At 40.9% G+C, this 18,351-nt stretch overlaps 1 protein-coding gene across 4 annotated transcripts in view; it reads left to right on the top strand.

Annotated features, from left to right (window-relative positions):
• EXOC4 (exocyst complex component 4) overlaps window positions 1-18,351 on the top strand; it is an 802,504-nt gene that overhangs the window by 534,457 nt on the left and 249,696 nt on the right. The window contains exon 11 of one of the 4 annotated variants that reach the window (XM_086395583.1): window positions 2,474-3,037. The exons of the other annotated variants lie outside the window; for them this stretch is intronic. Within the exon in view, the coding sequence (XP_086251709.1) occupies window positions 2,474-2,531 (58 nt within the window). The 3' untranslated portion in view covers window positions 2,532-3,037. Of the gene's footprint in view, window positions 1-2,473; window positions 3,038-18,351 lie in introns of those variants that run through there. 4 annotated transcript variants of the gene reach the window in all.

Below are 18,351 nucleotides of genomic sequence, written 5' to 3'. Positions count from 1 at the left end.
GATCAGGGAGCCTTGCACCTCTTCTTACCATCTTCACTGGTGATTCGAAGAGACTCTGACAGAGGCAATGGTGCTCTGTTGACCTTGACTGTATTTATCAGAAGCTCATGTAACTTTTGAACTCTGAGTCTCAGACATATGACCCCAAGAGGACTTTTGGCTTTACATTGGCTCTCCCAACACCCAAGAAAATATCCCCATGACTTCTGTAGTTCTTTTTCCCCCATAGCCTCTCTTGATATAGTAAGAGACAATTCAAGAATTAGATTTGAGGAGCTTGAGCTTGTGGAGCCATTTTATCCTCATGTATCTTACCCAGTATTTTGCTCAATGGGTTTTTCCCCCTAATATCCAGTCTTTGTAATTGACTTTGAATCCTTCATAAAGTCTCCTAGTTGGAAAAATAACTCTTTAGAGATGCTGTCTCATATATTGATACATTCAGGTGACTTCAGTACTTAGAGTGGTATTTTCACCTTTGCTGTCCAGATGAGTCATAGACTGCTTCCCATTTTAAGTGGTGAATTAATTCAGAAGGCCAGTGGCAGCTTAGACCCTTCTCACCCCTACTGAAGACCTTGACACTCTCTGACCTCCCTGGGGAGCCTGGAAGCAGAGCCTCCCTCTTCTGCCTTGGAATTCATACTTAATTTTTAGTATTTGTAAAGTCTCCAAATTAAATCACCCTTTTCTTGATACTGAACTTTACTCTCTAGGTTATTCCATCTCTTCTCTTAGCACCTGAACGGCACCACCTTGAATTTAACTCATTCAAGTTTCAGTTCTTCCAGCCGAGGTGTTCTTTCTGTCATTATATTAGTGTCGCTGGCCATGTCCATGCTATTGATAACAGCCAGAATGTTTTACAACTATCTGCCACTGAGCACCTTCTCTTCTTCAATAGCAGAACTCTCTGGCTCCATTGACTGAGCATCTCCCAGTCTAATCACTTTTAATCCCTCTTTTTCTGCAGCAGCTATTCATTGTGAGTGCTTTAAGTGTTCCATCAAAGAGATTGTGTATTCAAAGAACTTAAAAAAAAAAAAGTCAGGTGTTACACAAGCAAGTTCATATATAACTATCATCGAATATAACTATTATCCTCCATAAATAAGGAATGAAGACACATTGAAAGGGGAGAATGATTGTTCATGGGCCTGCCTTTCCCTTTAGCCACAACCATGAAAAAATATAATCCTCATTAAAGGGCCATAAAGTTGTCTGCTGCAGTGATTCAGCACTTTCATGCCTTCTTGCTTTTAGTGCTGTTTTAGTATGTTGACCCTCTGTTCCCTGCAGCTGGGATTTTGTTCGTCTTTGTGGCCTTTGGAAATGAATATTCATAATGAGATAGCAGTGAGACTTCAGGTCCCTTTTAGCGCCCTCAGGGAATTAGTCTTAGCTTCTAGGAAAGCTGAGGAAAAGGTCGTATTATGCCAGCCTCCCATATTGACTCATGTAAGGTTGTGGGGGGGGCGGCATATGCTCAGTGTCCGGGAAGTTCATTTCACCAGTAAACTGAGGCCCAGGGTTCCTAATTATGAATTGGACACCCAGATTGGCATCCAGTCTTTGGATACCCAAGCCATATTCCTCCATAACATCATGCTGACTCCATATTAATTTGCCATTTTCATTCCTGGGCTTCTAACCCACTGAATGCTCACTAACTAATCAGAATTTGACCATGATAGTGAGAGGTTTGTGACATAGCTGCTCCAAGAGGGAAGGGAACTGGAAAAGGGTCTCTGTCAACCATGTGAGCTCTTAGTAGTAAACTCTCACAATATTTGGGGGCATTAATTTCACCCACTACATCACCTTTTTCCTTCTAAAAATTATCATCATGATTATTAACAACTTTGTGATATCCTTAAATTGATTCACAGAGAGTTTATGGGATACCTGTTACTAATAAATGGTGGTTGTTATGGTAAATAGAGTCCAGAATATAGAAGATAAATGATGGTTCTTCCTTTAAAATTTCTTTTCCTTAATTATACTGTGAGCATCCTATGAAGATTTATAATTATAAGATAACTTTGTTAAAATTCTTGTGATGTATTTTTATTTACTGTAGTTACCCAGGCCTCACCCTTAAAAGTTGTGGGTTAAGTTCTACTTGACTTTCTCCATAGGGAGCTTATTTTAATGTGTCCTACTCCTTTAATTTCTTAATGAAATCAGGTCAGATGAAAGAACAGTTTTGCTTTCCCAAGGTGATGTCACTCGGATCCCAGACTAAACTGGTTTTTTTTTTCCCTGGAATGCAGATCAGTCAGATTTCTGGCAGTAAAGGGCTCTAGTGGAAAGATGACCAAAGGGCCACCCTTCCTAATCAAGCCTGCCCAGGCGGGTTCCTAGGTTGGCTGAAGGGTAAGCTAGATGGCTTTGCCTATTTTAGGCATGGCATCAGTGTAACATTAGGCTCATGAATTTACTTTTAGTGATCTGTGTCTTTGGTTTTCTTTAGAAGACACCTGACTTTATCTAGATGGACTCCTTCCCCAATTATGTGCCCGGGAAGCTAATTATTCAGTCGGAGGGTAATGAGAGACCCGGCCATCTGTCTGCCGATTTAATGGAGTGCCAGCACATCCCAAATAAGAAGTAATTGGATTGACAGACACAAAGCCAGTTATTAGACTGTTACTATCTGATTGGAAAAAGCAGGCGGAGAAGAAGCATACAACTGTAGCAAAACTAATCTGTTGATGTCTGCGGTTCCCGGCATGCATAGTCCGCCACCCAGAATTCATGGGCTTTGAAACTCCTGACTGGCTTAGGAGTATTTGGAGTTCCTGCCTCAGAATTCATCTCTGTATTCTTATTGCAAATCATTATAAGGCAATCTAATAAAACACAGTTTGCATAAAGATGGGGCCCATTTATAAAACTGTCACTGCAGCCTCTCTATTAATAGAGCCATTTTAAAGATTTATTATGAGCATATGTTACTTCTTACAGGGGGCCAGATTGAGAGCTGCAGGATTGGAACACACGAGAATGTGTTACTGGTGATAATTTTAAAAAAAAAAAAAAATTTTTTTTTTCAAGTTATTCTGCCCAAGGAATGTCATTAGCCCCATGCTCTTTTCTTACATTCAGGTGTGATCGTTAAACAGTAGTCTTAAAGAGGCATGAAAGAAAGGTGATAAGACCTAGAATACCATGTTGCATAAACACGTTTCTTCTCACAGGTTCCAGTTTTACTGTCTGGTACCATTGAAGGTCAGAGGACATGGGGGATGGGCTCAGTGTGAGAGTAGGGCAGCAGATAAGCTCTGCAGCTTTATTCTTCTCAGAAGGATGGGTTGGGAGGGCTCTGATGGGGTTGGGGAGAAGCGGTAAAAATAGTACTTCCGTTAGTCATTAATGGATTCAGGGATAACTGTCACCTCCTAGAGTTTCTAGTCTTCCATGTTCATGGCTGGAACTAGACCAGAATCCAGCAAGTTTATATTTATTCAGCAAGTGTCTCTAAAGTACCTGCAGCATCTTACGCACTTTCCTAAGTTGTCCACTGAAAACTAATGCATGACCTAAAAGCTGAGAATTATGTTTTATCTGGTGATAGCTTAGTTGGTAAAGAACCACCAGGAGACCCCAGTTAGATTCCTGGGTTGGGAAGATCCCCTAGAGAAGGGATAGGCTACCCACTCCAGTATTCTTGGGCTTCCCTTGTGGCTCAGCTGGTAAAGAATCTGCAGTGTGGGAGACCTGGGTTTGATCCCTGGGTTGGGAAGATCCCCTGGAGAAGGGAAAGACTATACCCACTCCAGTGTTCGGGCCTGGAGAATTCCATGGACTATAGTCCATGGGGTTGCTAAGAGTCAGACACAACTGAGTGACTTTCACTTGGTGAATTTGCCAAGGACTTAAGCCCAGGACACAGTCTCTCAGCTCTGAGGGACTGTTCTAAAGAAGTAAGGGAGGAGTCAGGATAGTCAAAATATCCAAAGATTCCTGTTAATTAAAGAAAACCAGACATCTCAGGGCTTCCCTGATGGCTTAGCGGGTAAAGAATTCACCTGCCTTGCAGGAGACACAGGAGATGTGGGTTTGACCCCTGAGGGAACATCCTCTAGAGGAGGAAATGTCAACTCACTCCAGTATTCTTGCCTGGAGAATCCCATGGACATTGGAGCCTGGTGGGCTACAGTGCCTGGGATCACAGAGTCAGACAAGACTGAGTAACTACGCACGCACACACGTAGATATCTGAAGTTAAGAAATTTAGTGCCTTTCTATATATGGGAAGATGCAGTAACTTCAACATCAGTGAAATTATTGCTTTGATGAGCACCTGAGCTGTCTGGGGCTGGTATCATATGCTTTCTCATCCCGAGTCTCCTTAGGGTGCATCATTGTGGGTGGCTGGAGTGGGTCACAGCTAAATCGGAGTGTCCTGTTTCCACCCTGAGTTTCCTCAGGGCTCACTGTCGGGGCTGCTGTAATGTGATGGCCTGATGGCTGCAACATCCTATTATACCTGACACAGCAGGCAACGTTTTTTCCATTCACATAGTTCAACATATACACCTATAAATCAACCTAAGTTCCTGCTCTCCTGGGGCTTACATTGCAGTGAGGCAAATGGAGAATAAACAAATAGGTGAATAGATATATTGTAGTTCAGTCGCTAAGTCATTTCCAGCTCTTTATGACTGCATGGACTGCAGCACCCCAGACTTCTCTGTCCTTAACTATCTTCCAGAGTTTGCTCAAATTCATGTGTGTTGAGTTGGTGATGCTATCTAACCACCTTATCCTCTGCCACCCCCTTCTCCTTTTGCCTTCATTCTTTTCTAGCATCAGGGTCTTTTCCAGTGAGTCAGCTCTTCACATTAGCTGGCCACAGTATTGGAGCTTCAGCATCAATCTTTCCATTGAATATTTGGGGTTGATTTCCTTTAGGATTGACTGTCCGTCCTGAAGGGATTGATCTCCTTGCAGTCCAAGGGACTCTCAAGAGTCTTCTATGGTATCCAATTATAATAAGTTCTAACAAAAGAAAAAGAAGATGGAATTTAAGATGATAGTAGTTAGGAAGCTATTATAGATGTCAGACCTTCCTTGAAATTCTTCAGAAGACGTCATGTTTGCAGAGACCTGGCTGAAGTGTGACTAGAGGAAGAACAGACCAGAGAGGGGGCCCAGCACTTGCCTAGAGTACATATGAAGTACACTGTCCATAGTCACCAGGTGCTGCCAGGCTGCTTGCATGAATACGGTCTCCGGCGTCTCTTGTCTGCAAGTTAAGAAAGACTGATAATGTATATGAAAGGGTGTTGTGAGCTCTAAATGGTATGCAGACATGGATTTGGTTACGAAGCTCCAGGTAATCTCTAGACAGCCCCGTTATTGTAAACTGAATCCTTAAATGTTTCAAAGGAAGTCCTATTTATTGAGACTCAGTGATATGCAAATTTTCATGATACAAATACTATATCATTTATTTGATAGGCACGTTTTCAAATAAAGGAACACATTAATTAACGGTTAGTAGCATTTGTTGTTCAGTTGCTCAGTCATGTCCAACGCTTTGTAACCCCATGGACTGCAGCGTGCCAGGCTTCCCTCTCCTTCACCATCTCCCAGAGCTTGCTCAAATTCATGTCCATTGAGTCAGTGATGCCATCCAACCATCTTGTCCTCTATCACCCACTTCTCCTCCTGCCTTCAATCTTTCCCAGCATTAGTTCAGTTCAGTTCAGTCACTCAATCATGTCTGACTTTGCATTCTCATAGACTGCAGCACACCAGACCTCTCTGTCCATCACCAACTCCCAGAGTTTACCAAAACTCATGTCCATTGAGTTGGTGATGCCATCCAAACATCTCATCCTCTGTGTCCCCTTCTCCTCCTGCCTTTCCCAGCATCAGGGTCTTTTCCACTGAGTCAGCTGTTCACATCAGGTGGCCAAAGTACTGGAGTTTCAGCTTCAACATCAGTCCTTCCAATGAACACCCAGGACTGATCTCCTTTAGGATGGACTGGTTGGATCTCCTTGCAGTCCAAGGGACTCTCAAGAGTCTTCTCCAACACCAGAGTTCAGAAGCATCAATTCTTTGGCACTCAGCCTTCTTCACAGTCTAACTCTCACATCCATACATGACCACTCTAAAAACCATAGCCTTGACTAGATGGACCTTTCTTGACAAAGTATGTCTCTGCTTTTTAATATGCTGTTTAAGTTGGTCATAACTTTACTTCCAAGGAGTAAGCATCTTTTTATTTCATGGCTGCAATCACCATCTGCAGTGATTTTGGAGCCCCCCAAAATAAAGTCTGACACTGTTTCCACTATTTGCCCATCTATTTGCCATGAAGTGACAAGACCGGATGCCATGATCTTAGTTTTCTTAATGTTGAGCTTTAAGCCAACTTTTTCACTCTCCTCTTTCACTTTCATCAAGAGGCTCTTTTGTTGTTTTTCACTTTCTGCCATAAGGCTGATGTGAGGTTATTGCTATTTCTTCCGGCAGTCTTGATTCCAGCTTGTACTTCGTGCACCCCAGCTTTTCTCATGATGTACTCTGCATATCAGTTAAATAAGCAGGGTGATAATATACAGCCTTGACGTACTCCTTTCCCTAAATGGAGCCAGTCTGTTGTTCCATGTCCAGTGCTAACTGTTGCTTCCTGACCTGCATACAGGTTTCTCAAGAGGCAGGTCAGGTGGTCAGATATTCCCATCTCTTGAAGAATTTTCCACAGTTTATTGTCATCCACACAGTCAAAGACTTTGGCATAGTCAATAAAGCAGAAATAGATGTTTTTCTGGAACTCTGTTGCTTCTTCGAAGATCCAGCGGATGTTGGCAATTTAATCTCAGATTCTTCTGCCTTTTTTAAATCCAGCTTGAACATCTGGAAGTTCACAGTTCACATACTGTTGAAGCCTGGCATGGAGAATTTTGAGCATTACTTTACTAGTATGTGAGATGAGTGCAATTGTGCAGTAGTTTGAGCATTCTTTGGCATTGCCTTTCTTTGGGATTGGAATGAAAACTGACCTTTTCCAGTCCTGTGGCCACTGCTGAGTTTTCCAAATTTGCTGGCATATTGAATGTTGCACTTTCACAGCATCATCTTTTAGGATTTGAAATAGCTCAACTGGAATTCCATCACCTCCACTAGCTTTGTTCGTAGGGATGCTTCCTAAGGCTCACTTGACTTCACATTCCAGGATGTCTGGCTCTAGGTGAGTGATCACATCATTATGATTATCTAGGTCATGAAGATCTTTTTTGTATAGTTCTTCTGTGTATTCTTGCCACCTCTTCTTAATATCTTCTCCTTCTGTTAGGTCCATACCATTTCTGTCCTTTATTGAGCCCATCTTTGCATGAAATGTTCCCTTGGTATCTCTAGTTTTCTTGAAGAGATCTCTAGTCTTTCCCATTCTATTGTTTTCCTCTATTTCTTTGCATTGATCACTGAGAAAAGCTTTCTTATCTCTCCTTGCTATTCTTTGGAATTCTGCATTAAAATGAATATATCTTTCCTTTTCTCCCTTGCTTTTTGCTTCTCTTCTTTTCACAGCTATTTGTAAAGCCTCCTTAGACAGCCATTTTGCTTTTTTTACATTTCTTTTCCATGGGAATGTTCTTGATCCCTGTCTCCTGTACAATGTCACGAACCTCCATCCATAATTCATCAAGCACTCTATCAGACGTAGTCCCTTAAATCTGTTTCTCACTTCCACTGTATAATCATAAGGGATTTGATTTAGGTCATACCTGAATGGTCTAGTGGTTTTCCCCAGTTTCTTCAATTTAAGTCAGGGTTTTTCTAATAAGTCAGTTCTTTGCATCAGGTGACCAAAGTATTGGAACTTCAGTTTCAGCATCAATCCTTCCAATGAATATTCAGGACTGATTTCTTTTAGGATTGATTGGTTTGATTTCCTTGCAGTCCAAGGAACTCTCAAGAGAATTCTCTAACACCACAGTTGAAAAGTATCAATTCTTCGATACTCAGCCTTTTTTATGGTCCAACTACCTTGTAATGAGTGCTACTCTATTTCAGGAGCTTTCCTTGTATATATTATATGGTGAATATAGGGCATTCTTCCAATGCGTACATCACTGACAACTTTACATTAACCCTCCAAGGGAGGTATTGTTTCCCTGTTTTGTAGATCAGGAGTCTGAGGGGTGGGGGCGAGTCAAGAAGTCCTCTGGTTAAATATCTGGAGATGTGAGATTTCAACCGAGGTGTGTCTGACCCCAAACCTTGTGTATGATGTTGTCCAAAAGGTCATCCCGTGGAGTTCTTAACATGAGTGGCACATTGTGTTAGGAACCATGAGACATAGAGAAAAAAACTACAAGCACAGTTTCTGTACTCAGAGAAATGAAAATATAGCTGGGAAGAGATGATTACATTAGAAACACCCACAGACAGTGAACGATGAGATATAAACACATAATTGCGTTCCGTGGTCTGTGAAAGCTAGGGAAAAGAGGGAGATGAATGCAGGCTGGAGACAGTAGGCCTGAAGCTAAGCTTTTAAAAGACGGGTAGGATTTAGGTAGGCTGTATGATGGAGTTTCAGTCATATATGAGCATTAGCAGCTACTCTTGCCCCTAAGGGGAAAATCAGATATCATGATTATCTGTGGAAATCACTTAGCAACTTAGAAATTAACTACCATTTCTTAACATGGTAAATACAATGCAATTAGGTTTTTCTCCAGGGTTTTTCTTTTTCCTTTTTGGTTAAGCTCTAAGAGAAGTATTTCCCTTATGAATGATAGGCATTCTAGTGCATTCAAAATATATGTTTTAAAATACCAGGTTACAGAGTCACAGTGGCTAGATGCTGATACCAAAGAAAAGATAGCCAGGACCTGGGTCTGATCAAAAGACCTGGATTTGTGTCTCCCTATTTGCATACCCTGGGAGCTATTCTGACGAAGTAGAATGGCAGTTTGAATACCTGGTAGTATTTACACTGCCCTCTTAGCCCATGTATTGTTGATTTCATTTATACTGAATATGTTTGTTCTGAAAGTCACTGAAATGAATTGTGCTCTGAATGAATGGAAAGGCGTAAGTGAAAAGTCTTATGAGATAATGAGCATCCTGCAGAAATGTGGGAGCATAATAATTGGGCCAGGAGAGAGTGTTTTCAGGAGAGCCCTGAAACCCAGAGAGAGAATTTTGGATTAATGTAATGGAAGTTGAAGCCATAGAAGGTTTTTGAGAAATGGACTATCACTGTGAAAGGGATCTTCAGCGTAGATTAATCAGGTTGGTGGAGCTTAGGGTGGATAGTGAAGTAGACTTGGGAAAGACTGGTCCAGAGACAGTTTGTCAGAGTCTATGAGAAGAGGGATGGACCAGAATGTTAGACCAGTCATAGAGATGGGACTTGTTTGGAGAGAACTTTGTTGCCTTTTTACCTTACTTGATCTCCTTAAGGGGAATGATGTACATTCAAAGGAGTAGGTTAAATACAAGTAAATTACTGAAGCATCTGGCTGTAGCTTTTTGGAATGTACATCCATCTATCCATCCTACATTCTTTCCTCCCTTTCTAAATTTATACTTAAGAGTCAATCACATTTCCCCAGGTAACAGTCCCAGTGTAGCACTATGTTGGAGGCATAAAAACAGGTAATGAACATGAAAGTGACTCCCATTGTAAAAGCAAATTTGAAACATCATGGTTATTATTATTTAGTTTTCATCCCTTTTGACTTCTCTTAAACTCATGTTTAGAATAGGTGGGTAGATACATGTACTGCTTTGTACATTTGAAAATAAATACATCCTTCAGTGATCTAGTTTCTTCTTATTCTGATTCCTCCTGCATTTTTATGACAGTACCTTCTACTAGAAAATTAGTTGATCAAGGAAAAAGGAAGACTTCCTTTTCTTCAAGACCTAAAATGATCACTTTGCTTCCCTCTATAATGCTCTGAATGGAAGAGGCACAGCAAAAATGTTTGCTGTTTTAATAACATCTCTTTTATTTTCCTCATAATATTAAAGAATAGTCATATTAAGTTACATTCCTACAATAAATTTTCAGTCCTCTGATAGGGTTTTCTTTCGTTTCAGAAATTCAAATAGTTTAGAAACAGTAGTCAAAACAAGTTCATTGAGTTCGAGTTCAACATTTCATGGACATCTCCTGATCATCGCTTTATGGTTTAGTCATTGACATCCAATCAGACTACCTGCCCCAGTGTGGAGACCTAACAGGCAGGCATCCTGTATTCTCCAGTAAAAACGCTACAAAATATTGGGTTTGCTCTGGAAAAACACAAACTAACTTTTTGGTCAACTCAGTATTACTACAAAGTCAAGCATGCAGTTTCTCAAGTCAGAGAAAGATATATAAAAATTTAAAGATTATCTCATCCTTTCCTTCCTTTACAGTGTTGTAACTTGCATACATTACCTTCTGGAATAGAGTGGTTCAGCCTTGTAGTCAGAGTTGGTCAAGCTTATCTTTTCTTCAGATGAAAAAAAGAATTGTTATTTGACAACTGGCCAAAAGCCATGACCTGCATGGCAGACGCCCATTGAATACTTGAATGTAGTGAGGGCAGATGGTGAAGGCATGGCGTGTGTGGCCGGGGTGACTCGAGAGCTTGAAGGTGACTCTCTTTCTCCTTGTTGTTGCTTTCTTAACAATGCTATTTATTCCTGTGCTAATTTCCAAGGTGAGCAACGCGATGAGAAACGTGCACCCCACTCCACTATTCTTGCCTGGAAAATCCCACGGATGGAGGAGCCTGGCGGGCTTACAGTCCCTGGGGTCCTAAAAAGTCAGACACAGCTGAGCACTTCATTTTCACTCTTGGCTGTGAGATATTATTTGCTAGCATCCCCTCATGCTTATGTTCTCTTGTTGTTTGGTTATGTCATATTTGCTCTTTATGAATAATCAATAGGCACACTCCCTCGCCTTAAACCACTGCCTAACCAGCTAATAAGAGGCACAATTTGTCTTAGCAGCAATGTTGTTTGTAATTTCTGAATACTTCCTAAAGGACGAACAATGAATTAATTAGAGCTTGAACAAATGAAGTTAGATCTAATTGTCATGGGTAGAGAAGATATAAGCATAGACTGGTCATAAACAGCAAATGGCCCACTGCAAACGAATATGCATTTTCCTCACATATGCTCAGTTAATCACAGACCTAAGTTGGCTGGCTTGTATCAGTGTCATTTTCAGAGACGGCTTCATACACCAGTTTATGCAGGAAGTTTTACAGTGAGCTTCTACCAGTGAACTGTACTGTACTAGGCACGGAGGGGAATGCAGTGACAGAGCTGACCAACATCCTGCATCAAGGACCCTAGAGTCATGTAGGTGGGTGAGACATAAAAACACATTACGAAGTGCTCTATGCCGTGAGTCATATCAGCCTGTCTGGAGAGCATTCTTAAATTCTCTATTCTCTGGATCAATGGCTTGCAAACAGAACAGTGAAGTATGTGTATTTTACACCCTGATCTGGTATACTCCTACTATGTGTGTGTGGAAAAAAAAAAAGAAATGAATAAATAAATATGCACATATACATATACCTGGGCTTCCCTGGTAGCTCAGTCAGTAAACTGAATCCACCTGCAATGCAGTAGATGTGGGTTTCATCACAGGGTCGGCAAGACCCCCTGGAGAAAGAAATGGCCACCCACTCCAGAATTTTTGCCTGGGAAATCCCACGGACAGAGAAGCCTTCTATGGTTCTCGAGTCAGACACAACTTAGCAACTAAACCACCAGCACCATATATATATCTATAAAGTAAAGATTATACAAATCAATATTTACCATTAATGTATGTAATCAGTTCATGAGTGCAGTCATGTCTGACTCTTTGCAACCACATGGATTGCAGCACGCCAGGCCTCTGTCCATCACCAACTCCCGGAGTTTACTCAGACTCATATCCATTGAGTCGGTGGTGCCATCCAACCATCTGATCCTCCATTGTCCCCTTCTCCTCCCGCCATCAGTCTTTCCCAGAATCAGGGTCTTTTCCAATGAGTCAGTTCTTTGTACCAGGTGGCCAAAGTATTGGAGATTCAACCTCAACATCAGTCCTTCCAATGAATATTAGGGACTGATTTCCTTTAGGATGGACTGGTTAGATCTCCCTTTAGTCCAAGGGACTCTCAAGAGTCTTCTCCAACACCACAGTTCAAAAGCACCAATTCTTCGGCACTCAGCTTTTTACAGTCCAACTCTCACATCCATACATGACGAGTGGAAAAACCATAGTTTTGACTAGACGAACCTTTGTCGGCAAAGTAATGTGTCTCCTTTTTAATATGCTGTCTAGGTTGGTCATAACTTTTCTTCCAAGGAGCAATCATCTTTGAATTTCATGGCTGCAGTCACCAGCTGCAGTGATTTTGGAGCCACAAAAAATAGTCTCTCACCGTTCCCACTGTTTCCCCATCTATTTGCCATGAAGTGATGGGACCAGATGCCATGATCTTCGTTTTCTGAATGTTGAGTTTTAAACCAACTTTTTCACTCTCTTCTTTCACTTTCATCAAGAGACTCTTTAGTACCTCTTTGCTTTCTGCAATAAGGGTGGTGTCATCTGCATATCTGAGGTTATTGATATTTCTCCCGGCAATCTTGATTCCAGCTTGTGTTTCTTCCAGTCCAGCGTTTCTCATGATGTACTCTGCATAGAAGTTAAATGGTCAGGCTGACAATATACAGCCTAGAGTACTCCTTTTCCTATTTGGAACCAGTCTGTTGTTCCATGTCCAGTGCTAACTGTTGCTTCCTGACCTGCATACAGGTTTCTCAAGAGGCAGGTCAGGTGGTCAGATATTCCCATCTCTTGAAGAATTTTCCACAGTTTATTGTCATCCACACAGTCAAAGACTTTGGCACAGTCAATAAAGCAGAAATAGATGTTTTTCTGGAACTCTCTTGCTTCTTCGATGATCCAGCGGATGTTGACAATTTGATCTCAGGCTCCTCTGCCTTTTCTAAAACCAGCTTGAACATCTGGAAGTTCACGGTTCACATACTGTTGAAGCCTGGCTTGGAGAATTTTGAACATTACTTTACTAGCGTGTGAGATGAGTACAATTGTGTGGTAGTTTGAGCATTCTTTCGCATTGCCATTCTTTGGGACTGGAATGAAAACTGACCTTTTCCAGTCCTGTGGCCACTGCTAAGTTTTCCAAATTTGCTGGCATATTGAATGTTGTACTTTCACAGCATCATCTTTTAGGATTTGAAATAGCTCAACTGGAATTCCATCACCTCCACTAGCTTTGTTCGTAGGGATGCTTCCTAAGGCTCACTTGACTTCACATTCCAGGATGTCTGGCTCTAGGTGAGTGATCACATCATTATGATTATCTAGGTCATGAAGATCTTTTTTGTATAGTTCTTCTGTGTATTCTTGCCACCTCTTCTTAATATCTTCTCCTTCTGTTAGGTCCATACCATTTCTGTCCTTTATTGAGCCCATCTTTGCATGAAATGTTCCCTTGGTATCTCTAGTTTTCTTGAAGAGATCTCTAGTCTTTCCCATTCTATTGTTTTCCTCTATTTCTTTGCATTGATCACTGAGAAAGGCTTTCTTATCTCTGCTTGCTATTTTTTGGAATTCCACATAAAAATGAATATATCTTTCCTTGTCTCCTTTGCTTATCCCTTCTCTTCCTTTCACAGCTATTTGTAAGTCCTCTTCATTCAGCGATTTGGCTTTTTTTTACATTTCTTTTCCATGGGGATGTTCTTGATCCCTGTCTCCTGTACAAGTGTCACAAACCTCCATCCATAGTTCATCAAGCACTCTGTCTATCAGATCGAGTCCCTTAAGTCAATTTCTCACTTCCACTGTATAATCATAAGGGATTTGATTTAGGTTATACCTGAACAGTCTAGTCGTTTTCCTTACTTTTTTCAATTTACGTCTGAATTTGGCAATAAGGAGTTCATGATCTGAGCCATAGTCAGCTCCTGGTCTTTTTTTGCTGACTGTGTAGAGCTTCTCCATCTTTGGCTGCAAAAAATATAATCAATCTGATTTCAGTATTGAGCATCTGGTGATGTCCATGTATAGAGTTTTCTCTTGTGTTGTTGGAAGAGGGTGTTTGCTATGACCAGTGTGTTCTCTTGGAGAAACTCTATTAACCTTTGCCCTGCTTCATTTTGTACCCCAAGGCCAAATTTGCCTATTACTCCAGGTGTTTCTTGACTTCCTACTTTTGCATTCTAGTCTCCTATAATGAAAAGGACATCTTTTTTAGGTGTTAGTTCTAGAAGGTCTTGTAGGTCTTAATAGAACTGTTCAACTTTAGCTCTTCAGCATTACTGTTTGGGGCGTAGGCTTGGATTACTGTAATATTGAATGGCTTGCCTTGGAAACGAACAGAGATCGTTCTGTCGTTTTTGAGATTGCATCCAAGTACTGCATTTTGGACTCTTTTGTTGACCATGATGGCTACTCCATTTCTTCTAAGGGATTCCTGCCCACAGTAGTAGATAAAATGGTCATCTGAGTTAAATTCACCCATTCCAGTCCATTTTAGTTTGCTGATTCCTAGAATGTTGGTGTTCACTCTTACCATCTCCTGTTTGACCACTTCCAATTTGCCTTGATTCATGGACCTAACATTCCAGGTTCCTAAGCAATATTGCTCTTACAGCACCGGACTTTGCTTCTTGTTGTTTTTGCTTTGGCTCCGTCTCTTCATTCTTTCTGGAGTTATTTCTCCACTGATCTCCAGTAGCATATTGGGCACCTACCGACCTGGAGAGTTCATCTTTCAGTGTCCTATCTTTTTGCCTTTTCATACTGTTCATGGGGTTCTCAAGGCAGGAATACTAAAGTGGTTTGCCATTCCCTTCTCCAGTGGACCACATTTTGTCAGAACTCTCCAGTATGACCCGTCTGTGTTGGGTGGCCCTACACGGCATGGCTCATAGTTTCCTTGAGTTAGACAAGGCTGTGGTCCATGTGATTAGATTGGTTAGTTTTCTGTGATTGTGGTTTTCAGTCTGTCTGCCCATTGATGGCAAAGGATAAGAGGCTTACTGAAGCTTCCTGATGTGAGAGACTGACTAAGGGTACACTCTGATATTTTCTATCCTATTCAGCCCACCCTCCTCCCCCCTACTCTGTCTCTATCAGTGCTGATTGCAATCCTTTCGTTTTGTTTCATGACCCCTCATATGGTTTGGATTCAGCATTGCTTCAACCCAAGCTCTTTTAAGAACAGATTCTTTTTTTTTTTTTCAACCTGGATCCTCAGCAGTAAGCATGTGGAGTCCTAACCACTGGACCAATAGGAGAATCCCAAGAGCAGGTTCTGTGTTTTGTATGTTTTGTCCATTTTTCATCCTTGTCACCTATTGGAGTATGTGGTATAGTAAGCACACTGACTGTTTGCTGAATGAGTGAAGAAATTTTTGATCGATCCTTGACAGATAGTACAGATATATTCCCTATAATCCTGACTGACAGAAATAAAAAAAAAATTACGTGTCTTATTGTGTCCCCTCCTTGTGATACATATAACAGGACTATGATCTAAATATTGGGAAACAATCCATGTAGACCAAGTGGAAGCAAAGCATCTACCACCCTCAACTTTTAATACATTTTACTTCATTAATGCTCTCTCTTTATTCAGTATGCTCTTGGGGATTTTTTTTTTTTTCTGAAACCATGTATTAAGGAATGAAATCTACCTTCAATTATTTATGGTTTAAATTAATACAAATAAGACTTTCTGGCTTGCTGTGCTGATACTCATTAATAAATATTTTACTGGGTATTAGGAAGATTCAGATTGACTAAATGAGGTTCTTTTTCAGTATAAACAAAAGCCCTTGTGTGTATGTGTGTGTGTTTTTTTTCTTTCCACAACTGTGCCTGCCCGATTCTTCCGTCTGGCTTTCATTAAGGCAAATGAATGTTAGATGGGTGCAACCTCAGAACGATAGGTCTTTGGGGAACTGGAGTCAGCGGGGGCTCCGCTGTGAAATAATCCCCTCGTTAAACCAAATTTAATCTCATTAGCAGGGTAATTGTGCTGTTAGGAGAAATGGCCAAACAGGTTAAAGAGAAACCCACATAGTCTAGTTATTCTTTCATTTTTGTCATTGAAAAATGGAACGCTGAACCGAGAGGCAAAAGATGCAGATTTTGTGTTTGGCCGAACTATGTGATCGAGTCTTAAAAAATTCGAGGTCTCTTGCAGCTCCACGGGCCTGCGTATGACACTGGTATTATGTCACAACACTACCTGGAATCCTTTCCTATAGAAGCACACCAGTAGCCCAGGTTCCTGTCATGTCTGTCCTTTTTATACACGCATTGTGCCCACTCACTTTTCCAACCAAGTTGTATGTATTTGACTTTGCCAGTGTTTTTAAAACTATCAAAATATCCCAAACTTAGTTGTGAAAAATATGCCTTTCCATCTTTGGAAATGAGCGCATGGGGAAATTTTCTAAAATCATTGAATCTGTGACCATTTATTTTGCTTTCTTCTGAATTTCCATGCATATGGGCTTTGCCATTTTTAGGACAGGATATAGAAGGAAGAATGGTGAATAAATGAAGAGCCAGATCGAAGTATAAGGCAGTCTTAAAACTTGATAGCAGGGTGACTTTCAGTAAATTACGTAACTTGTCTACAGTTCCTTCATTTGTAAACTGCAGTTCCTTCCTTTGTAAAACGGAAATAATTATCACTATCAAAACATCCTCCAAAGCAGAGTGAGGTTCAAGTATGTGGAAGTCCTTTGCAAGTGCTAACAAGCACTGTGGTTGTGAGAGATCTTCCTGTAGCCACTGGCCTTATGACCTGGCATCCCTTGCTCCTGGGTCATGGCCTATCCATGGTCAGTAAATGTTAACTTTAATGAATGAACAAATTAGATATTAGGGAGGTTCACTGCCAGGTTTCACATTATTGATTTCACCTGAATGATGATTGCTAAGAATTTGTCAAAAATAGAGTTGCATACTTTTTTAAGAGAGAAAACACAACAAATCTCTCCTGTCCAGTTCAGTTCAGTCGCTCAGTCATGTCTGACTCTTTGTGACCCCATGAATTGCAGCACGCCAGGCCTCCCTGTCCATCACCAACTTCCGGAGTTCACTCAGACTCATGTCCATCAAGTCAGTGATGCCATCCAGCCATCTCATCCTCTGTCATCCCCTTCTCCTCCTGCCCCCAATCCCTCCCAGCATCAGAGTCTTTTCCAGTGAGCCAGCTCTTAGCATGAGGTGGCCAAAGTGCTGGAGTTTCAGCTTTAGCATCATTCTGTCCAAAGAACACCCAAGGCTGATCCTTAGAATGGACTGGTTGGATCTCCTTGCAGTCCAGGGGACTCTCAAGAGTCTTCCTGTCCAAAAGGAGCTTATTACAGAGCCACTGAAGCAAAATGTGCACGTGGGGAATGATATTAAAAAATACTTCAAGGTGTTGGTAATTCTGAATGCACATAAGTAACAGTCTGAATACATAAATGATAAATGTAGAACTAAGTGTTGTGTCTGTGGCTGTGATTTTGTATTGTTAACCTCATAGCAGTCGTCAGTTGTTGTGCACAGTTGGCCCTCCATACGATGGTCAGCACAGAAGACTGACTGCACTATGCTGTTGTATTTAAAGGATTTGAGCATCCGTGGATTTGGTATCTATAAGGAGTCCTGGAACCTAGTATTCGCTAATACCAATAATATTAGGGTATTAATATTATATATAATATATATAATAATTTTCAAAATGATAGTATTAGGTTGCTGCTGCTGCTGCGGCTAAGTTGCTTCAGTCGTGTCCGACTCTGTGTGACTCCATAGACGGCAGCCCACCAGGCTCCGCCATCCCTGGGATTCTCCAGGCAAGAACACTGGAGTGGGTTGCCATTGCCTTCTCCAATGCGTGAAAGTGAAAAGTGAAAGTGAAGTCACTCAGTCGTGTCTGACTCTTTGTGAACCCATGGACTGCAGCCCACCAGGCTCCTCCGACCATGGGATTTTCCAGGCAAGAGTACTGGAGTGGGTTGCCATTGCCTTCTCCAGTATTAGGTTATATATATTATGCATATAATTACATATAATATTATATGTAATATTACGTATAATAATTACATGTAATATATAATAACCTAATGCATATAATATATATAACCTAATACTATATATTATGCATAAAATATATATAACCTAATACTATATATTATATAATATATATAACCTAATATATAGTATTAGGTTATATATATTATATACATAATATGTATGTGTAATTTCTCAGAGGAAATTTACAGCCAGTCTGATGAGTTAGATATTTTTTTAAAAAGTTAAATACAAAACAAAGTAGGTTTTTG

This window comes from Bos grunniens, chromosome 4 (genome assembly GCF_055505025.1).
Source record: "Bos grunniens cultivar Pamir isolate PY7600 chromosome 4, Bosgru_T2T1.0, whole genome shotgun sequence".
NCBI classification, from domain to species: Eukaryota; Metazoa; Chordata; class Mammalia; order Artiodactyla; family Bovidae; genus Bos; species Bos grunniens.
Note: the sequence above shows the minus strand (reverse complement) of the source record. Positions and strands in the feature narration are given on the sequence as shown.